This window comes from Podarcis bocagei (assembly GCF_964188305.1).
Source record: "Podarcis bocagei genome assembly, chromosome: 9".
Classification (NCBI taxonomy): domain Eukaryota; kingdom Metazoa; phylum Chordata; class Lepidosauria; order Squamata; family Lacertidae; genus Podarcis; species Podarcis bocagei.
The window spans coordinates 6,826,718-6,849,323 of NC_138134.1; the positions used below are offsets into that span (position 1 = coordinate 6,826,718).

The following is a 22,606-nucleotide window of genomic DNA, read 5'->3' on the forward strand; positions in this document are numbered from 1 at the left end:
TTGCTTGATCAGCTTAAATGAAAATCTGCTTAAATAATTTTAAAGGAATTAAAAATCAACTAGAAAACTCTCAAAAATATTTTATTAAATGTATATCTCACACCAAGAAATCTTCCAGTTTATCTAAAACTGTTTTACAAACATATATATAAAAAAACGCCGATAGAAGACATTTAATGTTTTGCTCAACATTGAAATTCAGTGATCAATGGCGCAAAGCCCTCTATATAGAATGAAGACGTGCCTCATCTGGTGCGTAGTCCTTTTAAACATGGTGACAAGGTATTGCACAGAACCAGACCCACCTTGACCTAAACTATTTGTAACGATCCTATACACAAGAAGTTGGTGTAAAGCAGGCTGGCATGAATTTACACCAGATCCAAATTCCGTTCAGCAGCGGGGCTACTGCTGGCTCAGTCGGCCAAAGCCTGGCAGAGGAAAACAAGCTTTTTAAATAGTGTTTGAGTTACACCATCCTTTCTACAGGCAGAACTTCTGCCAAGTTGCCAGGTCACAAGACTAGGTTGAACGGACTTAGAATCCAACCCAACTCTGCTTTTTCATGGTTTAGGCCACTTTAAGATCAATATCACCTGCATTTAATATGAGTTATGTTTACACGAAGCATCTTTTAATTAATTAACTAATTAAGCAGTGTATGAATATTATGGAATAATTGAGTGTAAAAAGCCTCAAATCAGTTTACAAAACAGTAAAAACAAGAAAAAGTCACAACCCTACTTTAAAACATACAAAAGTTACAAATACCTAAAACAGATTAGAATTACCTCGGTGCACAATTGTCCGGATTAGAATTGTCCGGATGGATTTCTAATTCCGCTTCTAGTTCCGCGCGAGAACTGTCACGTGATGAAGCGAAGGAACCCCGCCTCCCGCGCTCGCAGGGACCGTGGCGCCGCGCTTAGAGCGCCCGACGGCCACCCGGGAGCCCGGGGTTCGGATCCCGCGATGGACGAGGCTCACTCGGCGGTGCCCTCGGGGCCAGTGGCCGCCTCGCTCAGCCTAGCCTGCCTCGCAGCGAGGGCTCCTCGGCGGGGAGGGAGAAATGAACGAGCGAGAGAAGAGACAGCAGAGCGGCCGCCGGAGCGGAACAGCTGCTCCCCCGCGACACGCTCTGCGCATGCCTGGATGAAAAGCCCCGCGTGCGCAGCGGCGCAGGCGCATTCCCCACGGACGCTGCCTCAGAAGTGCAGCGGCAGCGGACGGAAGTGACGTCGGTACGCCTGGCGCTTCCGGTGTGAAGAAGAAGAAGAAGCTCTGAGGGGGCAGAAGCGAGTGAGTGAGTGGCCGAGCGACCCGTCGAGTGGCCTCCCTACCTTCTCGCTTCTTGCCTCTCGCCTCGTTGCCGGGAAAGGCCGAGAGAGGGAAGCCGGGGGGGCGTGGCTCTGGCTCTGCGGGTTGGGGGAGAAGAGCGCCGGGGCCTCTTTCGGAGCCCTTTGGGAGCAACTGACGGGGGGCGCGTGAAGGGGAGGGGCCGCCGTCCCCTGCCCCCTCCCTCCCCCCCCCGCGCGAGCGGCCCCTGCAAGCCAGCACAGGGGGTTAAAGGGAGTAGGTGACGTCACTTCCCCTCCCCCCTCAGCCCCTGGAGGGATTCATCCTGTCAATTCTTTCATTTCCTTGTTTGCCCTCAGTCTAACGTGGGCGCCGTGGGTGTCCCTGAAGCCTGGCAGCAGTTAGGGAGGCGCGCGAGAAAGCGGAGGGAGGGAGTTCCCTGCCCCGAGGAGCTTACAAAACGAGCGAACTTGGTGACGTTCCCTTTCTTCAGGTTGAGGGTTAGCTGTTTTTTGTTGTCGTTTTTGACCATGTTCATGGTGTTTCAGAGGGAGAGTGATGTAGGCGAAGCGTACAGGTAAGCTCGTGCCGCTAGGGAGCTCTGCCCCAAGGAGCTAACATTGAAACAAAAAGTGCTTGGTCCTTTGGCTGCTCCTGGGGGAGAGGGCTATCGCCACAGTGGGCCTGCTCTACCTGCACGTTCAGAGGCAGTAATGCTTCTGAATGCCAGTTGGGGCTTGTGGGTTTCCCACAAGAAGGACCTGGTTGGCCACTCTGAGAACAGGTTGCTAAATTAGATGCCTCCCCCTCCAATTGGCCTGATCCAGCAGGGCTCTTCTTATGTTCTTATAGAAATTGGGAGGGGAAGGTGCCGTTATGCTCAGGTCCCGCCTGTGGGCCTCCCATTGTGACATCTGGTTGGCCACTGTAAACACATAATACTGGACAAGACGGGCCTTTGGACTGATCCAGCAAGGCTCTTAAGTTCATTCAGGTCGAAGGATTCATAATAATAATAGTAATAATTATTAATAGCAGGGTATGATGTTAAAACATCTTAATAATAATATTTTTATTATTTATACCCTGCCCATCTGGCTGGGTTTCCCCAGCCACTCTGGGCAGCTTACAGCACATAAAAAAATTCTAAAACATCAGAATTAAAAAAATTCCTGATACAGGGCTTAAAAGTGTTTCAGAGCAGGAATGACTTGACCATTTGGCCCTGAAGGCTAAAAAAAAAGAGCCCCTTGAGTTTTCAGCCACAAGCCTGGCCTCTGCAACTGAAAAACCCTTGTCCTCTGTCCCAGCCAGCCACACTTCTGAAGGTAACAGGACAATGAGCAAGACCTCTGATCATCATTAATGGCCAGCAAACTCGTGGGAGAAGATGATCCTGCTAATAACCTGACCCCAAACCACTTACAGGTTTACAGTTAGTCACCAGAGTCTGGAAACTAATTGGAAACCAGCAGAGATCACATAAGATGCCTGAAGAACTGAATAAAATGTGAAGGAGGAAAAAAATAATTTTAACTTTTATTTTTAACTTGACTAGTTAGTATTGTATCCATTCTGGTTGCTCAATTTACATATATTGTATTCATTCATTGTAGTGATATTTAATGTTTTAAAGTACTGAGAAAGTACAGAGGAGTGAAAGCCAAGCCTTGGAGTGGTGGTCAGTGTTATGATGCAATAAAAAAAAATCAGACTACAACAGCAAACTTTATCCTATCTTTTTCACTTTCATTTTGCAGTGATCAGGGAAAATATGGCTGCAGATTGGCTTGGAAGCATTGTCTCAATCAACTGTGGAGAGAGCCTGGGAGTCTATCAGGGAAGAGTGTCTGCTGTGGATCAGGTCAGCCAGACCATCTCCTTAAAGCGGCCTTTCCATAATGGTGTTAAATGTTTGGTACCAGAGGTCACCTTCAGGTAAATGGCCCATCTGTCTGCTTTTTCTAGACTCTGACCATTTAAGTGTTTGAGTGTTCGAGACCAACCATGAAAAACTGCCATGAGCTGGTGGGGGAGGGGGGCACTGCTGATATGTTGTTCACAACCACATTTTCTTATTCCCAGGATTCTGGCTGATGATGCCAAATCAGTACATAAACCAGGAGCTGAGGTGCTCTCAACCTCCAGGCCAGATTAGGCTCATCGTAGCCATGGTGCAGTTTCTCCACTGTATCTGCAATACCTCTGCCTTGCTGTCTTTTCTGTCTGTCTGCCTCCCTTTCATATTCTCCACATTGCAATCCAGCTGTCACAAGAAGAAAATGAGAGGGAGAGAGACCTGGAGCCTGGCAGGTGCACACGCATGTAGGTCAGAAACCCAACCATGGAGCACAGTATCATTGGAAAAACCCTTTTAAGTGCTGTTGTCCATGCTCTGGCCCCAAGTCCATATGTTTCCTGCCTGGCTATCAGTCTCTCTCATTCTCTTTGCAACAACTGGATTGTAAGTTGGGTGGAGGAAGAAACAACAACTTCTGATTCCTCTATAAACAGTGAAGACTTGCAGGGATTGTAGGGAATGATATGGGACCAGGAGGATTGTTACCATCCCCTTTCGTATGAATGGATGTAAGAGAGAATGAATGGATTATGTAGCAGCGGATGGGTGAAGTAAGTAACAGGGAAGGATTGGCTAAGACGCTGCCCACTTTGGCTTCAGCCCTGCCCATCACTGTCATGCAGCCCCCGAAAAATAATCCCCAAGGAGCTTTGCTCCTACTCCAATGTAAAAAACATTTCTTTTTATTGGAACTTTTTTTAAAATAAATGGATACATATCACATTTGAAAAACTGGAGCCATCTCTTAAAAGATCTTGATATACTGGCTGGTAACTGGCTAGACAGTTAAAAACAAATCTTGGTGATGATACTTGCATGCCTTCTTGTTCATAGTAGTTGTTTTTCCCCTTTTTAGCAAACTCTTTTAAAAAATCCACCCCAAACATACTGAATTTCATTCGCACTAACAAGTGTGATGGTTGGGGGTGCAAAGATGTTCAATGAGCCAGATGCTTCGGGCTGATTCCTTGGATACTGGTATCTACAGTTCCTCCTGGCAGCCCCCTGTGCTTGCTAGAGATCTTAAGTGAATTTTATCTCTCTTTCAGTTACAGATACGTAGCCGTGTTGGTCTGCCATAGTCAAAATAAAAAAAATAAAAATCCTTCCAGTAGCACCTTAAAGACCAACTAAGTTAGTTCTTGGTATGAGCTCTCGTGTGCATGCACACGAAAGCTCATACCAAGAACTAACTTAGTTGGTTTTTAAGGTGCTACTGGAAGGAATTTTTTATTTTTATTTTATCTCTCTTTCGTAACACTATGAATGTCACCCAGTGCAGCTGAATGTTGGAAGATTCCAACTCTACAATTTTATAAGTCTTTTCTTAAATTGAGGCATCCAGAGCTGGACACAGGACTCCAGGTGTGGTTTGACTAATGCGGAACGGAGTGGGACTGTTACAGTGGTACCTCTAGGATCCGTTCCGGAGCCCCGTTTGCATCTAGAATTAAACGTAACTAGCCACGGCGCGTCTGTGCATGCGCGCGTTACTTTTCCCCGCTTCTGCACATGCGCATTACATCATTTTGAGCGTCTGCGCATGCGCAAGCAGCAAAACCCGGAAATAACGCGCTCCATTACTTCCGGGTTACCGAGGAGCGCAACTCGAACGCGCTCAACTCGAAGCGTATTCAACCCGAGGTATGACTGTACTTCCCTTTTTTGCTGCTGCATCACACTGTTGACTCATGTTTAGCTTCTGATCTACGAAGGCCCCTAGATGTTTTTCACATGTACTACCAGCAAGCCAAGTGTCGTCCTATCGTATATTTCTGCAGCGGGTTCTGCCTGCTTAAGTGTAGAGACTGACATTTGTCCCTATTGAAATTCATTTTGTTAGTTTTGGCCCAGTTCTCCCATCTTTTAAAGTCATACTGAATCCGGATCCTGTCTTCTCCGGCATTAGCAACCCCTTCCAGTTTGGTGTCATCTGCAAATTGGTTGAGCATCCTCCTCCTTCCTTCATCTAAGTTATTTATAAAGACATTTAACAACATTGGGCCCAGAACAGAATTTGTATTTGTATACAGTGGTACCTCGGGTTACAGACGCTTCGGGTTACAGACTCCGCCAACTCAGAAATAGTACCTCGGGTTAATGACTTTGCTTCAAGATGAGAACAGAAATCTCACAATGGTGGCACATCTAATATATGTTAAATTTACAAAAGGCCACAATAACAAGTGTTCCGTGGTGAAATGAATTTTTTTGTACCAAGAACCAAATTTCTGTGGCAAGGTTTCTAAACTATTGTCATTAGAATGCTACAACTTGCTTAGCGTTTAGACAGTTATGTCTGCATTGCCTGCATCTTGATTTTTTTTACCCCTATCTTTGCACTCCTAAGGACTGCAAACTTAGTAATATTAGAGAAAAGGAAAAAAGAAAGCTAATATACTGTGAATGATGAATTGGTTTCCCAGTACCAAGTACCTGTGCTGAGTGCCAGCACGAAATTCACACAACCCTTGTAATGCTCCACCACCAGTAATACTGAGCTGAAGATACCAGTGTGATAGTCTGAAAGCTGAACTTTTAGACTGAAATGGAAGAAGTTGTTATACTTTTCGTTATTTTCCTCCACCCACTTGGATTTCTTCCTAATGTTTCATTTTTTACTTCAAATCTAATGAATGTGTCTAAAATTTCAGCTGTGAAACTTCTATGATGATAGGCAATATCCCACTGAATGCCAGTCACTGGGTGGAAACAACCAGCTCAGTTATTGCCTTCACACCTTGTTTCTGAGCTTCTCATGAGCCTCCTGTTCATCTCTGTGAGAAATGTGTGCTAGGCTGGATGGGCCTTTGGCTAGCAGGGCTCTTGTATACTCTTTCTCCTTCCCTTCCTTCTCGTCCCCAAATATTAGAGTAGTTCTACCAGGGGGTATTGACTGTATGGTATGATGTATTGATGTGCATTAAAAAATTGCTAATAATTTTTCAGCATTTATATTATAACTGATGGCTTGATGAAGCCTGCTTATGTTTCATGATGTGATCAATTTGAAAAACTGGCTCTTTTCTCATATCTGCTTAGCACATGCCAATTCCTGAAAATTTGATGGTACTTAGTTTTTTGCGGTTATTGCCTCTTGTGTAACTGAAGTATCTGTTCTTACTGGCACAGCTTCTAACACATTTTTGCACCTGCTAAACTTGTCAGCTAGCTGGTTTTGTGGTGCAATAGATTAGGGCTGGAGAAGATGTCCAAGATGTTGTTGGACCCTTATCTCCCATCAGTGTTGGTTAACTTGGCCGTAGGTCTGGAATGATGGGAATTGGAGTATCCTGGTATCTGGAGGATCACAGCTTCCCTATGCCTGATGTAGAGGTAAGCACTATTGCAAAATCACACCTTGTTTGGGCCTCTTCCTTTCGTTTAGGGCAGGTGACATTACTGAACTGAAGATCCTGGAGATTCCAGGCCCTGGTGATAATGGGCAATGTGGAGACTTTCAGCACACTGACCTTTGTATTCCTGGCATTGGATGTCCAGGGGGTACCAGCCAGAATGGCCCCGGCAAATTGCTGAAGAAACCTGGTGCTTCTAGTAGTGCCCCACAGAATATTCCCAGGCGAACAGACGTTAAAAACCAGGAGGTTGCCATTTCTCCCCAGCAGCAGCAATGCTCCAAGAGCTATATGGACCGGCACATGGAGTCCTTGAACCAATCCAAAGGCTTTCGCCGGAGGCACAACTCATGTGAGTACATTGGCCACATAATACTCTTCTTTCTCTTTGTCCTGAGCATGCATTGCTACTGCCATTCTTGTACCCATTTCCCTATCTGGGAGCTGAGATGGGGCCTGTAAGCTGGAAGTACTTTTAGAAATCAGGGTATGAAGCTTTGTTGCTTAAACTGTTTTTAATTCTGAATCTTAAATTGTTTATTTATTTTATTTTATTTGTTATGTTTATATACCACCCTTCATCAAAAGTTCTCAGGGCGATTCGCAAGATAAAAATGCAAGATAAAAGCACAAATACTTAAACTGGAAGCAACAAAACAATGACCCCCCCAAGCACATTTAAAATGTGTTGTAATCTGCCTGGGGGTCTTCTGAAGAGCATATACTAAATTTAAAACAGTATAGAAATATATACAGATGCTCAAAAGGTGGGCTCCAGCATTGGCTTACGGGTCATCTACTTTTACCAGCCAATGTTTGGGGAGGGTTACAGAGCTTCCTTTCAGAGTAGCGTACTGACAGCTTCCAAAATTAGTGGTAACTCTTGTGCTCCCATTTCCCCTTCCTGGAATGGCATGAGTTTGATATACGGTAATGGAGCATGCCAGCAAGGGAAGGGAGCCTCTTGCTGGCAAGACATGTTTTGACTTACCTGCCAGATTCCAAAGATGTGTGCAGCTGTCCTGAGGCTGGGCATGTTAGCAAGGAAGCAGGACCACATCATTCCCATGCCCCCCAGTCCCTCTTTATTGTCTAGCCTTCCATCAAGAGAAGACTTGGGATTGCAGCACTCAGATAAGAAAAGGGAGCCTTCCCTTTGCTAGTGCCCACCTGTCTTCCAAAGGTGACTGAGCAGCTGTACCAAGACACTTTTAAAACATAATGTCTGTAATTCTCTTTTGTGTCATGCCCCACCCCCCCAACATAAAAACCCCCACCCTGTTTCAAGTGCAGAGAGAAGGATTTAACAGCTGTGGGATGGAATAAGAGAAGGCAGTTCTGTGATAGGTTTGCCCATTCTGGCTGTAATGAAATGCCATTTGTGAAGCTAGGCCTGTTTTCTTTGCAGATGTCCTAGGACTCTTCCTGACATACTTGATGAGGCTTTTATGATGTCATCAACTTGACCATAAAGGCTCATTAACATTTGCCTTGTGGGCAAATAGTCATGCTCATAGTATTCCTGCTTGCAGGAGTGTTTGGTCTGCAGTGGCTTAAGTGAGAAATGCCAGGTATCAGCTATTCATGTTTCATGCTCCTGTAAACGGCCATGACCGTAATGCCTTCAGAGCAATGGCTTTCATTACTTTAGTAACTGCCTTTTTGTTAATCCTTCACTTTGAAACTGCTCTTCCCTTTAACTTGAATCTTACTTCTAGTCAATGCTTGAATGTTCCTTAACTGCAGCCAGCCACTGCAGATTATAACCGCCAATGTGTGTCTGTATCTACCTCTGCAAATGCGCCAAGCTGTGAAAACCAGATCTCGCTTCTTTAGTTTAAACTTGTTTGTCCCAGTCTTTCTAACTTGAATCATTTGCTTACTCTAGTTTCCTAATAAGTTCTATAAAACTGAGTTTGAAGGGAAGAAAATCTGGATCCCTTTATATGTTCTCTAAAAACCTCTCATCCATAGTTACTGTCAGCCAAATCAGAAAGGAAAGTTTAACTTAACATTAAGTTTAGTTTAGCAAGATTACCTAGTGAGTGGGAGTGCAAATGCTTCACTGACAATTTCCCTATGTTCTGCCATTGCTGCAACTTAACCACTTGTGGTAAAAAAACCTTTTGATCAAAGATAACTCAGGAATGACTGTCATATTGAGCACCAAAGAAATGTGTTTATTCATGTGGGGGCTGTAACATGACTACCTTGAGATGGCGCAAACATTAAGCCTAAACTATAACCTTGTAAATTAGATTGCTCTAAGAACAGGTGAGGGACAGTTAGGACAATGCAGGAAGGGACATAATTCACAGGGAGAATGTGTGCCTTAACCGCAAAGAATAAACAGATTTATTCCTTGGTATCTTTAGATAAAAGGATCTTTGGTAATAGACAGCTATCTTAAGACCCCATAAAGCTGTTGCCAGTTAGAACAGCAGATGCTGCGCTAGGTGGAACAGTGACCTGGCTAATCTATGACAGCTTCTTATACTTATTCACTTCTCTTTGGTCCTGTGGTGAAAATAAGCAGTGTTTCTAGATCATCTCCTTTTCGAATCAGTCAGTGTTGGATGGATGGATCCTGTCTAGTTTCCCGACTATATTGCCCAGTCAGGGTTGCCTAGCTTTCAAGGGAGAAAAACATTTAACAGGTTGGGGAGAGCACAAGCTATGCAAATATCAAAAGACTGGTTCAGCTGTTTTATTTGCCACCTGTACCTGCACTGTGTATCCTCGTTCTAGGCTAGAATCTTGGGCATGAGGTTAAATAGATTAGAAGATGCTGGCTGTGAAAACCCAAGGAAGGTGATGGTGCAGTGTGGCTGAGTGTTATTATTGTGGAGGTGGTGCCCTGCATTGAGTGAGCAGCTGTTGACCTTTAGATGCCCTGTAGCGTGCATACTGAAGGCCGGGGCAAAGTTACCTCTTTATAATGCTTGTGCAAAAGGAATCAATAAATAATAGCATTGGGGTTACACAACAATGAGTTGCGTGCAGGGCTGGTCCTGCCTGCTTCAGACTGGGGTTGGCAGGGCAGCCTTGGAAAGGGTTTTGCAGGAAGGCAGACGGCTCGGCTTGTTGGCTGTAATGACTGAATCTGTCTGGGAGCCCTTGTTTACCTTTTCCAAGGGAGGGACTCCTTGGCTGCTGGCAGGTGGCCAAACTGAATTCTCAGCTGTGCAACATCTGACATTACAACCAACTGTTCTAGAGGTAAGCTAGTCCATAGAGGAAATGCAAATGGCCCACTGAAGGCAAGCCCCTGTGAAGTCTGCTTATCAGCCCATCTACTGTTTTGACTGTGTTTAGCTTGGCTTAGAGGTTTTTTGTTGTCCCAGCATTGTGCTGTGTTGAAGAGGCCCAGCTTTACCCACTCTTAGTGGTAGGCCTGCTGAGCATGTGCAGGCTACACTTGGAGTAGTGTAACATAGCCTTGGTTGGAACACCACATCACACACCTCTTGAAGTCCTGAGTGGTGTAGGAAGGTTGTAAGTGCTTGCTCAGAGCAGCCATTCCTTTTTCTGCCCACTGGATATAATAGTATTGGTAGGGCAGTTAATTGCTAGCTACTCACAGTGGATCCCTTGGTTTTGTGGCATAGCTTCCAGTTGTGAAAAGAGCATGCATCCTGTTTATTAGATTACTCACTCCAATTGCTTTTCCTAATGTAGACCCAAAAGCTTCATGCAACCACCATCCCTGTCCTCCTATGTCAAAAATATAAGCCCTTTCAGAGCTTGACTGGTCCTTCAGGGACGTAACAACATATTTATGGTGGCCAAGTTATGCAAGTGATGTCACTTTTGGTTGCAGCTGTCAGCAAGTTTTCAGAACTGGCTGTCAGGAGGGTGGATTACATGGCTGACCTCCACAATCACTGTGTATTTAACTCTGGTGGAGCTGGAGCTTGGCCTTCATTCAGGATGTCTCATGGGAGCCCATAGAGAGTGTTCTGACTATTGTTTTTCCTGCTTTTGTGGCTTGTTTTGTTCTGTCAGCATTTAGATTCCTGGCAAGCTGTCCACCCCTACCCTTTGGAATTAGCCACTGTGGGTGTTTTTATGTCCTTGTTTTTTGAGGGGGTGACGGAGCTGTGAAGTAGAACACAGTTTATTTGCAGATGAGTCTGGAAATATCTAAACACTCAGTTTGGAGCTGGCAGCAGCAGAGTATACAGGCAGCCCCCCATTTACACAGGTGTTAAGTTCCGAGGCACCGCATGCGTCTGAAAGCATGTATTGAAACCCATTGAAAACGCCTGCAAACATCCCACCCTGCTCTTTTAGTGATGTTTCAGTGTCGTCTTTATGATGTTTCTGGGTCACTTCTGGGTTCAGTGCGATGCATGTATACAGGCCTAGGCAAACTCAGCCCTCCAGATGTTTTGGGACTACAACTCCCATCATCCGTAGCTAACAGGACCAGTGGTCAGAGATGATGGGAGTTGTAGTCCCAAAACATCTGGAGGGCCGAGTTTGCCTATGCCTGCACGTATACATAGTTGCACACATTTTGAATGAACGTAAACAGGGGGGCTGCATGATTGAGCTGACCTCTTTCTATCAGGTGCCTCCATGGGTGACTGTGCTTTGCTTTTCTGAACTCATGCTGTTGGATGAGGTAAGGGTGGAAATTTAGGGGCTGGAGAGACCAGGCAAGGTCTTCCTGGAAAACAAGTGTCAAACCGTTTCCTAGATGTCCATAACTTTTGGTTGGCCTTGGTAGCCAAGCCAAAACTTGAGTTTGCTAAGATCTTTCCCTGTGCCATTCCCCCATGTGATAATCCCCTGCTCTTTTCCCATTTGAAAATTGGTACTAGAAAGAGTGGCAGTGGGCTTCTTGGTTTAGCTGTGTGCCATCCATATGCTCTAAATGTCTCTGGCAGTGACTCCCAGAGAGCCACTGGAAGAGCAAGACAATACAGAGCAACTGGGCAAGATCAACAGTTTTTCATTGATAGTGTTTGAGTCATTGAGGCATAGTGAACTATGTTCTGAAAGAAACAAGAATAGGCTGGTCAGACAGACAAGTCTCATGCAGTGTTAGAAACTCGGATGTATAAGCTAGGCGTCAAATAGCATCCTAAACCTAGGTTACGGTCCCCAGGAAGTTAGACTAGATGACCCTCAAGGCCCTTCCAACGCTACAATTCTATGATTTTGTGATGCCAACTACATTGCCTGACTGTAGTTTGCTCTTACAACAATTCACATGTCCATTGTATGCAAGGAGAAACACACACCGTGGAAATGGAAATGGTGTAAGCTATAGACTAAGGCAGAGGTTTTTTAAATGTTGTCTGAGTTCCACTTGGGTGTCCTTTGGAAAGGTTGCAGAACAGTCAAATATCTTTGCTCTCAGCCCTGCACTTACTTTCCTTGATGTGATGATAGAGGACTGAATTGTCAAAAGGTTAACAAGGCTCTAGCCCAGGCCTCATAATGCAGTGCTGGTTTTGATCATGATAGGAAAAAAAGGGGAAGGGGCAGCTCTTCCTCAAGGAAGAAGGGTAGGGGGGTGCAGGGTGGCACCCACATGAAAAGTGGGTGGGGCCACCCTCACACTACAGTTAAGTGGACCTGGGGAAGCCGAGCCAAACCTGTGGCAGAGGCGTCTGTCCTCCAGTGCACCTCGAAAGAATGTGCCACTGCTGCCCTGGTCTACTGCCAGAGCCCAGCCTGGCCCTGCAATGGAGAAGTGATTCTCAGGGTGGCCTGGGTGGCCCAGCGTGGCTGTTTTGAGGCACCGAGAAACTGCCTCCTGAGAGATGGGTACGCAGGGCTGAGCAAGCAATGTAGGCCCAAGGAGAAACACGCTTTGCCCTCTTTCCTCCTAGGCATGTTTTCTTGGAAGTAATCCCCTCCATGTCCAGAGGAGCTTTCTTACCCTCAAGAAAGTGTGCCTAGGATTGCAGCTTGTGCAGTAGCACAGAAGCAAAGTTTGCTACCATGCGAGCCAGTTAATTCTTGTGGGAGTACAGAAGAACAATACGTGCATCTTTTGCTGCGCATGAATCAGCTGGCTCGTTGGAGATGTCAGTTGCCAACCTGGTGCTCAGAAATCTCCACCTGGTTACAATTGGACCCACACCAGTAGAAAAATGCACCTGGCGTTTGGGAAATTCAAACACTGGCCTTATGGGCAGTTTGAAACACAATGTGGTGGGTGGCTTTGCATCACTTGGCAAAATAGTCTAGAATCCATCTTGTGCAGTCAACAGTTTGTGTTCTTTGTTTTCATAAACATCTGCTTTCCTTGTTGACTAATCCTTGAATTGCCGTGTCCTTTACTTCAGGGTCCTCCAGTAGCCGCCATCCAAACCAGGTGACTCCAAAGAAGAGTGGTGTGAAGAACGGGCAGATGAAGAACAAAGACGATGAGTGTTTTGGGGACGACATTGAAGAAATCCCAGATACAGATTTTGATTTTGAAGGGAACCTGGCCCTCTTTGACAAGGCAGCTGTGTTTGAGGAGATTGAGACTTACGAGAGGAAGAGTGGGACTCGCTCAAGAGGCACGCCAAACGAGAGATCTGCACGCTATCGCCATGATGAGAATATCTTGGAATCTGAGCCTATCGTGTATCGCAGAATCACTGTGCCCCAGGCAAGCAAAGAATTCTGCACTGGTATGCTGGCTTTTTAAAATTGAACACAGCGGCTTCTTTGAGGGATGATTTGAAAGGGAATGTCTGTTTAATACAAATGTGGCTGTTCTGGTTTTATCTGTGCTGGGCCACTTGCTCTGTGCTGCACGGCCCTTTTTCTTTCATGGATTGGATCAAAAACACTCCGTCTCCCACATAGGTAGGTAAGCATGCAAAGATGTGACTGTTTATGAGTGTTTGGCTTTAATATAGAACTTTCAGGGCTTCACATATATTCACGTAATCTTTACAGCAGCTCTACAGAGCAGGCCAGTAACACTCCACATTGCAGGGGCTGAAGGGGCGTTGGATGATGAAGAGGGATAGTGGGTTTGGATCAGGCCATGCCGTGACTTTCATGGCTGAGGTGAGACTTGAAGGACTGGCCTCTTGGTTCACAGGTCATGCCTTTAGCCACTGTGCTGCCCTAGCTTTTCCTTTTCTGGGCGTCTGTCCTTAAAATACTTGCATTCATTGCAACTTTACTGCCATAGTGGCTGCTGATATTTGGATTGGATTCAGCTGTTTTTGCCACCTTCTCTGAGCGAGGTTTGAATCCAGGCCTCCCTGGTCCTAGTCTGACAACTTTAGCTCACACTTTCCATATGTTGTTGGCCTCCAACTCCCATCATCCCCAGCCAGCATGGCCAGTGGTCAGAAGGGATGGAAAATGTACTCCAGCAACTTCTGGAGGGCACCAGGTATGTAGTGGGAGGGCCGGGTGCTCCAATTGCTACGCCATACTGGCTGCCAGTGCTGGACCCAGATGCATCCCTGAACCTTGGTGGCCCCCCCCAAACAGTTAGACAGTGGTGACACTGACCTCCTTTGCAAGCCACTGGAAGGATTCTTGCAGATAACAACAACAACAATAATTTTATTATTATACCCCGGCCCTCTGGCTGAGTTTCCCCAGCCACTCAGGGCAGCTCCCAACAGAATATTAAAAGCACAATAAAACATAAAACATTAAAAACTTCCCTGAACACGGTTGCCTTCAGATGTCTTCTAAAAGTCAGATAATTGTTTATTTCCTTGACATCTGATGGGAGGACATTCCACAGGGCGGGTGCCACTACTGACCAGGCCCTCTGCTTGGTTCCCTTTAACCTCACTTCTTGCAGTGAGGGAACTGCCAGAAGACCCTTGGAGCTGAACCTCAGTGTCCAGGTTGAACAGTGCAAGAAAGTGTTTCTTATAAAGGAAGAATGATGCTTCTGCTTTGTTACTGTTGAATGTAACTATTGGGTGGCATTGATGGGGACAAGGCAAACCCCAAACAGCACAGCACTTCACAAGAGGAAAAGGAAATGAGCAGCCATGAGGGTGGGAGGCAGGGAAGGAGCAGAACAAGGAAGGAGTGGGCAATGTCCCTTCCAGTGTTCTACACCAGGCTGTGTGAGCTTGATCTGCTTTTATTACCTTAATTATGGAATAATACAATCCACCTTCTAACACAAGTGTAATTTGAGTCTGGCTTTGATCCAGCCCTCATTTGCGGCACTATTGTTGTTTTCCAGAGTTACACGCTACCTCTTAGATTGCCTTCCACCCTGAGTTTATTTAGCACGGTCTGGTCTGGTTTTGATAAGCCGGTCTGACAAGTTGTCCTTTGCGTGAGTGAGGAGAAAGGAAGTCCTCTTGGTACTTGCACGCTCATGCCAAAGATCAATTAGGGCAAAGTGTAACAGAGCTCTTGCTTTGCTGGGATTGCATGCAACAATGCTGTGTAATCTCACACCTTATCTCCCTCCACTTCAAACAACATCCCCTTGAATGGGGGAGAGCGGAGCATGGAGAGTTCCCAAAGGCAAACAGACACTAGCAGAGTGGGCACGTGGTGACACCCATGCGGGCCCTCTTCTCTTGCAGGTTGGGGTGCCCACCCAGCGAAAACAAAATGCATCCTTTAAGTGTGTGCAATCCTGCAAAGAAGTTCTACACACAGAACAGTCCCCTTATGCAGCGCCTATTTATTTCAGCAGGTCTTGCTCAGGAGAACATCTCAATGTGATGGTACTTCTGTCATCCCTGTTCGGATGTTTCCTTGAAATAAGTTGATCCAATAGTGCATAGAACTGGTCTGTAGATTTCTTAGAACTATTTGAAGCTCTCTCTTGAAAACCTTCTCTCTTACCTGTTTTCATGCCTTCATTCAGCCTTTCTGGAACTTGCTACTACAATATGTGATGGCTACTAGCTTACAGAAAGCTTTGAAAGGGAATTGGGCAAAATTTAGGATAGATCTGAGCAGCTACTGGCTGTGATGGGGCCATGAAACTTCCATGTTTGGAGGCAGCACTGAATGCCAGTTGCTGGGCAGGGCTGTTGCATTCTTGCCTTGCTTGTGGGGCTTCCTGGAGACATCTGGCTGATCACTGGAGGAAACAACACTGGTCTAGATGTTCTGTTCAGATCAAGCAGGGCAAGGCTACTCATTGCTTTATTTCTAAAAATACTTATATGCCATCACCGTTTCTAAAATGTTCAGAACGCAGCTTCTTTATCAGCTTTGTTGCAAAGTAACTGAGCCGGGGGTGGGTTGATTACTGTTACTAAGAAGGAAGGAATATTCCACATGGTATAAGACACAGAAGTTGAAAGGATCTGACAGGAGTTAGCCAAGGCCTGGTTAAAAAACTGTGTTGCAAAACTTGAAAATCACCTCTGTGCATCACAGATCAGGTAGTGTGAGTTCAAACCTGGGAATATGTTGCCCGCCCCCAAGACATAGCTGTCCCTTAAGCTATTGCTATGAGAGTCTTTGCTTACAAGCAAAACACTACTGCTGAACCTTGTTTGAAAAGGAAGGAGGCTGGTGGATGCTGTGAGACTAGATTGACTTTGAATGTTCTGGGTTTTTTCTCCAGACTATGGACCACCCTGAAGCTGGTTAAAATAACACACTAGCATTAACATGGGTGCTGCATGCAATAAAACTGATTAAGGCAACACAATTATCTTAATTGGTTCTTAACATGCAAGGTCAAGTTGTGTAAATCAGTTTGCCTCTCCCATCTCGGTCACAGGGGCTGTTAAAAAAACAAACCAAAACCTTGACATTTCAACTTCAGTTGGCCCTCTGTGGAGTGGGACTCCGCAGAGCTCTTTGTTTATGTAGAGCAGGTGTAGCCACTGTGGGTGGACTGCCAATCCCATCAGCCCCAGCCAACTTGAACAATGGTAAAGGATGATGGGATTTGCAGTCCAAGAACACCTGGAGGGAACCCTGTTTTTGAGTGACTAGCCGCTTTTCTCGCAGGACTGATACAGCCTCATTTAAGGATTCTGTGTTGCTATGATGACCTAACCATCCTTGACTGGAAGAATGTTCCACTGATTTCAGTAGAATGCATACCCAAAGAAGGGTAGATAAAGAGGATGTGTGCCGTGTGGCCACTGCCTGTCTGAGCAGACAGCTCTGAGCTAGATGCAGCAGTACTCTTTCCCTATAATAACTGCATACACTGGGTCATTCACGTGGCTGTGAGAAAACACACTCCTGTCTACATAGATTTGGGACTCCTGATTGTACTTCCAGGTGAGTGTTTCTAAAAACATGTGCATGCGTGTGTCATTGCTGAACATCTGTTGCGCTGAGCACAGCTATACTGAATCTTTATGGTGAGAAGAGCTAGAGGAAAGCACAACAAAACACATATTTATGGAGAGCCATGTCTCGGTGGTAAGAACTTAAGAGTCTACTGGATCAGGCCAATGGCCCGTCTAGTCCAGCACCCTCTTCTTGCAGTGGCTGAACAGTTGCCTGTGGGAAACCTGCAAGCAGGATTTGAGTGCAGGGGCTCCCCTCCCCTCGTGGTTTCCAGCAACTAGTATTCAGAAGCATTGCTGCAGCAAACTGCAGGCTGAGCATAGCTGTCATGGCTAGTAGCCATCAATAGCCTTATCCCCCGTGGTCTTGTCTAATTTTTTTAAGTCATATGAGTTTGGTGGCCATCACTGCCTCCTGTGGGAGCAAGTTCCATCGCTTTGACACTGCAGTGCACGAAGGATGACTTTCTTGTATCCCTTCTGAACCTTCCAACACTCAGCTTCATTGGATGCCCACAATTTCTAGCGTTAGTGGTAGAGGGCTTGCTTTATGTGCTGAAGGTCCCAGGCATCTCCAGTGTAGTAAAATGTATAGATTATATTTGCTTTCTTGTATTGCACTCTATTACATCCTGCCTTTTTTCCATCATTGAACCCAAGGCAGTGTGCCTGTGGCGCCCGATCAGATCCCCTGTTCAGGCACTTGATCAGACCTAGACATGCTTTCTTCCAGTGAGGTGGTGGCCTCTGGTGCCTTCAGACCCAGAGCCCTTGGAACACGGATAGCCAAGCTGGGAAAGGCCGCCTGAGACATTGGAGTGCCCAGTGCCTTTCTAGAGTAGATAGTGGGCTTAGATAGGTTTGGATATATGGCAGGGAAGGATCACCACTCAGTGGCAGAGCAAAGGTTTATTCCTTGCAGCTCATGCATCCTGCCCTGGGGATGGTTCACTGTCTGAGACCAGGCAGTACTGATCAAGGTGGGTCAACAGCTGGGCTTTATATAAAGCAGCTTCTTCGTACTTCAGAAGCTTCTGTTTACATCTGCATGAAGTTACAAAGGACTGATGAGCACAGATTACCGTAAAGCATATCATGCTTCATTTCATTTCTATAGAATTTTGGATCTTGAAGGTTTCATCAGCATTTTTTTAAAAGACAATTCTAGGCACACTTCAAGGGGTGTGTGTGATCTCACCAGAAACTTTGCATTTTGAATGTTACTAGATGTTACCCTTCTGTCTTCCTCAGTTTGCTGCACTAGCCTTTGGTATCCTATAATCCCAAGACGTGACATGCACACTTACGATGCAAACCTCTCTCCTGTAGACTTGTTTCCATGCTGGTGTATAGAAATGGGATCGCTGACAGGTTAACTGAAATTTATGTGAGTTATACAGCTGTTGGTTGTGTCTATTTGTCCTGAAGCCTCTGGGCAGTTGGGTGACCATGTTTAGAATGGTCCAGTTCTTAATGCAAAAACTGAGCATGTGAGTGCTGTCTCAGGCTCAGGCTCTGGACCTGAAGAGCAATGCTGTTTTTGCCAAGCATCTCCTAACAAATGGCTCCCTCCCTTCTTTATTTCAGACTCTGGGCTGGTCGTTCCAAGTATCTCCTATGAGCTTCACAAAAAACTTCTTTCGGTGGCAGAGAAATATGGGCTCACCCTTGAACGGAGACTGGAAATGACGGGGGTATGTGCCAGTCAGATGGCCCTGAGTCTGCTCGGAGGGCCCAACAGGTAAAACACCTTTCCTAGAAAGTAGCAAGCCTCACTGGATTTTACATGCTTCACAGAATGCTAAATGACATGACCTGTCGTGCTGCAAGCCAGTCTAGCCATATGGCTATTATTGTGGATTGGAAGCCTGGGTCTTGGCTTTCAGCTGTTCTTGGTTCCCTGCCAATCAGACACAGGAACTGTGTTCAGGGTGTAATTCTTTGTAGTGCCTGGGATGGTGTTCTTTGTGAGGCACCTGGAGCTGATTTGTTAACTCATCCAGTGTCATCTGCCTTGTTAGCTCCTGCTCATGGCAGGCCTTGGCTTTGTGGATGAATTTCTACAAGGGCTTGAACTTACAGAGAGTGTCCTTGGGGTCCTTACACCTCTGTCATTCTGTGCTGGGCGTTTGGCTCTGAAAGAAACTAGCCAAGTTAGGGCTTTGTCCCTAAGAACTGATTCTTGGTCTACTTCCTCTGGAGAGCAGTTCCAGTCCCTCCATGTGAGATTACCTCAAAGCGACCTGACCCAGAAACTTGTTTGGCAGTGATGCAGCCTGGCTGATTGCAAAGCAGAAGAGAAAACTGGAAGTTACACAGGGATTGTGAGATTTAAACATTAGATTTTTATCTCCCTTGATCATCATGAAAACATTGTTATTCCAGTATTTTAAAAACCACTAAGCAGTTTCATTATTTTAAAACCTAGCTTCCTAATCAGCAATGCTACATTTTGCTAACACATGCCCTTGTGACACTGCAAACCTTTGCATGCTTAGTTGGAAGAAAGCTGCATTTGAATTCAGTGGTGTTTCTTTCTGAATAAAGAGAGAATTGTTTGGGAAATTATGGAGTCACTGAGGAGTTATTGTGACTATTGTATGTCTTAACTTCTGAGCCTTGGTTGCATGCATCTTAAATATATTGAAAGTATCTCTTCTCCCATTAAGAAGGCAAGTTTTTGTTTGAGGAAACTGCTTGTGATGTTTAAGACCCATTGTACATCTAACTTTCAGGTTGAACCCAAAAAACATTCACCAGCGACCCACTGTTGCCTTGCTGTGTGGCCCTCACGTGAAGGGGGCCCAGGGAATCAGTTGTGGCCGGCATCTTTCCAATCATGATGTGCATGTTATTCTCTTCCTCCCCAACTTTGTCAAGATGTTGGAATCGATCACCAACGAGCTGACACTTTTTAGCAAGACCCAAGGCCAACAGGTGTCCAGTGTCAAAGGTGAGCCCGGGTACAGCCATGGATAGTTTTTCTAAATATATAGAAATAACAATTATTTGCTATATTGCCAAAGCCTCAAGTCAGCTGAATAAAGAAAGATAAAAGTGTGCACTGGCCCACTCCATGTGTCCTGCCAAGCTAAATCATGGCTGCTTAGCACAAGCACACAGCTTCCCAGAAAGGAAACAGCAGTTGCTTTTCTGTTAGCAGAAGAATCTAGTACTGCCATCTCCCCTCCCCGGGGACTGAAGTGGTGCACTTTTGCCGCTGCATCCTGGCTTTGTATAGGTTCTGGGGGTCAAGTGATGGAGTGGGACAGGTTGTAGATGCTAATGTGATCTTTGTGGGGCTGTGGAGGCAACCTCTAATACAACAGCGCCATCTACTGGCCAGGAGCTAAGCTATTTTTATACCCACTGGACTTGTAGGGAACGCTTTAGTTGGAAAGAGACGAGTTGGGTCAGTTGCACGAGCTGCTAACCAAATCCTGGGGCTTTGAAATACATGCCTATTTTAGACTTTATTCAAAAGGAGCTTTGAAAAAGTTGTAGAGGACAGATCTATGGGTGGGTGTTAGTCCTGCTGTCTGTAAGGGACATTCCTGTTCATAGGCAGCCTGACTTTGGGGCCCAGTTGCTATAAGCAGGAGAGGAGCATTGCCTGCATGTCGTCTTCTGTGAGCCTCCTAGAAGCATCCTGCAGGGCTCTGCTGACGGCTGGTCAGCCTGCTAGAAGAGTCTTGGGGAGGCTTTCCTAAAGTCCCTTATAAGGTTCCTACTTGACAAAGTGCTCTCTTGTTCCTCCCGCTCCCCAGATCTTCCAGACTCACCAGTTGACTTGGTGATAAACTGCTTGGATTGCCATGAAAATGCCTTCCTGAGGGACCAGCCTTGGTACAAGGCTGCTGTGGACTGGGCCAACCAAAATAGAGCCCCCGTCCTCAGCCTGGACCCCCCGGTGAATGACATGGAGCAAGGGATCGACGCCAAATGGTCTCTGTCCCTGGGGCTGCCACTGCCCCTAGGTGAGAGGGCTGGGCGCGTGTACCTGTGTGACATCGGCATTCCACAGAAAGTCTTCCAGGAGGTGGGGATAAACTACCACTCGCCTTTCGGCTGCAAGTTTGTCATCCCTTTGCACTCTACCTAAAGTGGGGGTGGGGGTGGGCTTTTGCCCCGAAGAGGAAAGTGGGGCAGAACCGCCTCGAACCGCACGACTGATCCTGACCATATTAAAACTCTTTGAAGCCTTAAGGATGTTGGAAGTTCTCAGCTGTGTTTCTTTCAAGAGAAATATCAGTATTGAGGAGAACCAAGAGGGCTCGTGCTCCTCTGAGCCTTTGATGCTCTCCTGATGCCATGAAGGAACGCAGAGGCAGCTGGTGTCTTCAACCAGCTCGGCAAGTTGGTGGTGGGAGGGCAGGGTGCGTGCTTGCTTACACGTGCAGGTGCCCCTGCCCGTTCAGATATGCAGCTGACAGTATGGTTTCATTTTTCCTTTCCCCCCCACCCCACAGGACTGGCAGGGGACATGTGTCACCCTTGCTGATCATGTGGGAATGAGGGCTGTCCTGCTGCCACCAGGGCACCCCTCTCTTGTGCAGCTACAGCCCCGTCTCTCAAGCTATATGGTACCTTGGCTTGCTCAGTCTAGGCAGGTGGTGGGAGACACCTGCTTCTCCTGCTGGCAGCTTGAGAGTTTGTAGAGCAGCAATTGTGTCTCTGAGCCACTGCCAGCACACACTTGTTTCCTTTTTGCTTATTTGAGTGAATGATAATGTGGTTGCAATACTTGTGGCTTAAAAGAAGACTGAGGAAGCAGACTCATTGGTGCTGTTACTTGTGCTTCTCCACAAGTCGTGTCCTGCCATCTTACTGTAGAATTCACGTTGCTGGCGTCTGCTCCTTTTTAAAAAAAATACCTACTTCCCAGGGCCCGTGTGTGTGTGTGTGTGTGTGTGTGTGTGTGTGTGTGTGTGTGTGAGAGAGAGAGAGAGAGAGAATATTGAGACTGTCTAGCTGCCACTGGATTTGAAACCCATAGAAAAATTCATGTTCTTGATGGTGGCACTGTCCTGTTCCCTCTCAATATGTCCAGAACAAGCACATGGCTACACTTTTAAGTGAAGCAATGAAATGTGAGGGGGCTTTGTCTAGTGGTGCAGAACAGTTGCAAAGTGGCATTGGAACAGAAGCGGCTTAAGATTTAAAGGCCTGTGGAGTGAGGCAAATGGCCAAGCAAAGCCGCCTCTTCCTGCATGTTGCTTTTGCACCGATGTCAGTTCCTCTTGTGCTTCAGGCATGAGCTTGTATAATGACCCACTGGTGAATTGTGCATCTCAGCTACTGCCTCCCTCTCCCGATGTGCCGTTCTTCAGTGGGAAGGGCACAACGTTGTGTTGCTCTCTGGGGACCAACTCATTGCTGTCACTGGCTTGTTCTTATTCTGAATGCTGCCAGCAGAACATTTTGGTTTGTAGCCAGGCTTTTTCTGGAGTTCAGGGGTGCAATACACTGTTACGTAGCTGAATACCTGTTAGCTCTGAGAAATCAGCCATGCTTGACCTTCTTGTCTCTAAAGGTGCCATACAGAACTCTCTCACAAATCACAACGATTAAAATGTGCAGTAAAGCAGTTGTTCTTCTGTGTTTTCATTTCTAGAGTGCAGAAACTGGTTTTCTTGGTTACAAATGACCATAGTTCATTCACACTTTCC

The 22,606-nt window shown here is 46.1% G+C and overlaps 1 protein-coding gene and 1 long non-coding RNA gene across 5 annotated transcripts; one reads left to right on the forward strand and one right to left on the reverse strand.

The window, feature by feature from the left end:
- Nucleotides 1-1,136: 1,136 nt before the first annotated feature.
- On the forward strand, nt 1,137-22,524 carry EDC3 (enhancer of mRNA decapping 3). 4 transcript variants are annotated; one of them, XM_081207787.1, is made up of 7 exons: nt 1,137-1,299; nt 3,057-3,234; nt 6,765-7,084; nt 13,035-13,367; nt 18,525-18,678; nt 19,673-19,890; nt 20,705-22,524. In XM_081207787.1, coding segments are annotated over exons 1-7 (1,539 nt in total). In that variant the 5' UTR covers nt 1,137-1,298; the 3' UTR covers nt 21,040-22,524. The 4 variants fall into 4 exon arrangements, with proteins under 4 accessions (XP_081063913.1, XP_081063915.1, XP_081063914.1 ...); XM_081207789.1 differs by having other exon boundaries at nt 1,204-1,303; XM_081207788.1 differs by having other exon boundaries at nt 1,208-1,307.
- On the reverse strand, nt 6,968-7,897 carry LOC308594663. The gene is made up of 2 exons (XR_014011538.1): nt 7,724-7,897; nt 6,968-7,188 (listed from the first exon to the last, which is right to left on the reverse strand). It is a non-coding gene; the product is annotated as an uncharacterized lncRNA (long non-coding RNA).
- Nucleotides 22,525-22,606: the final 82 nt, after the last annotated feature.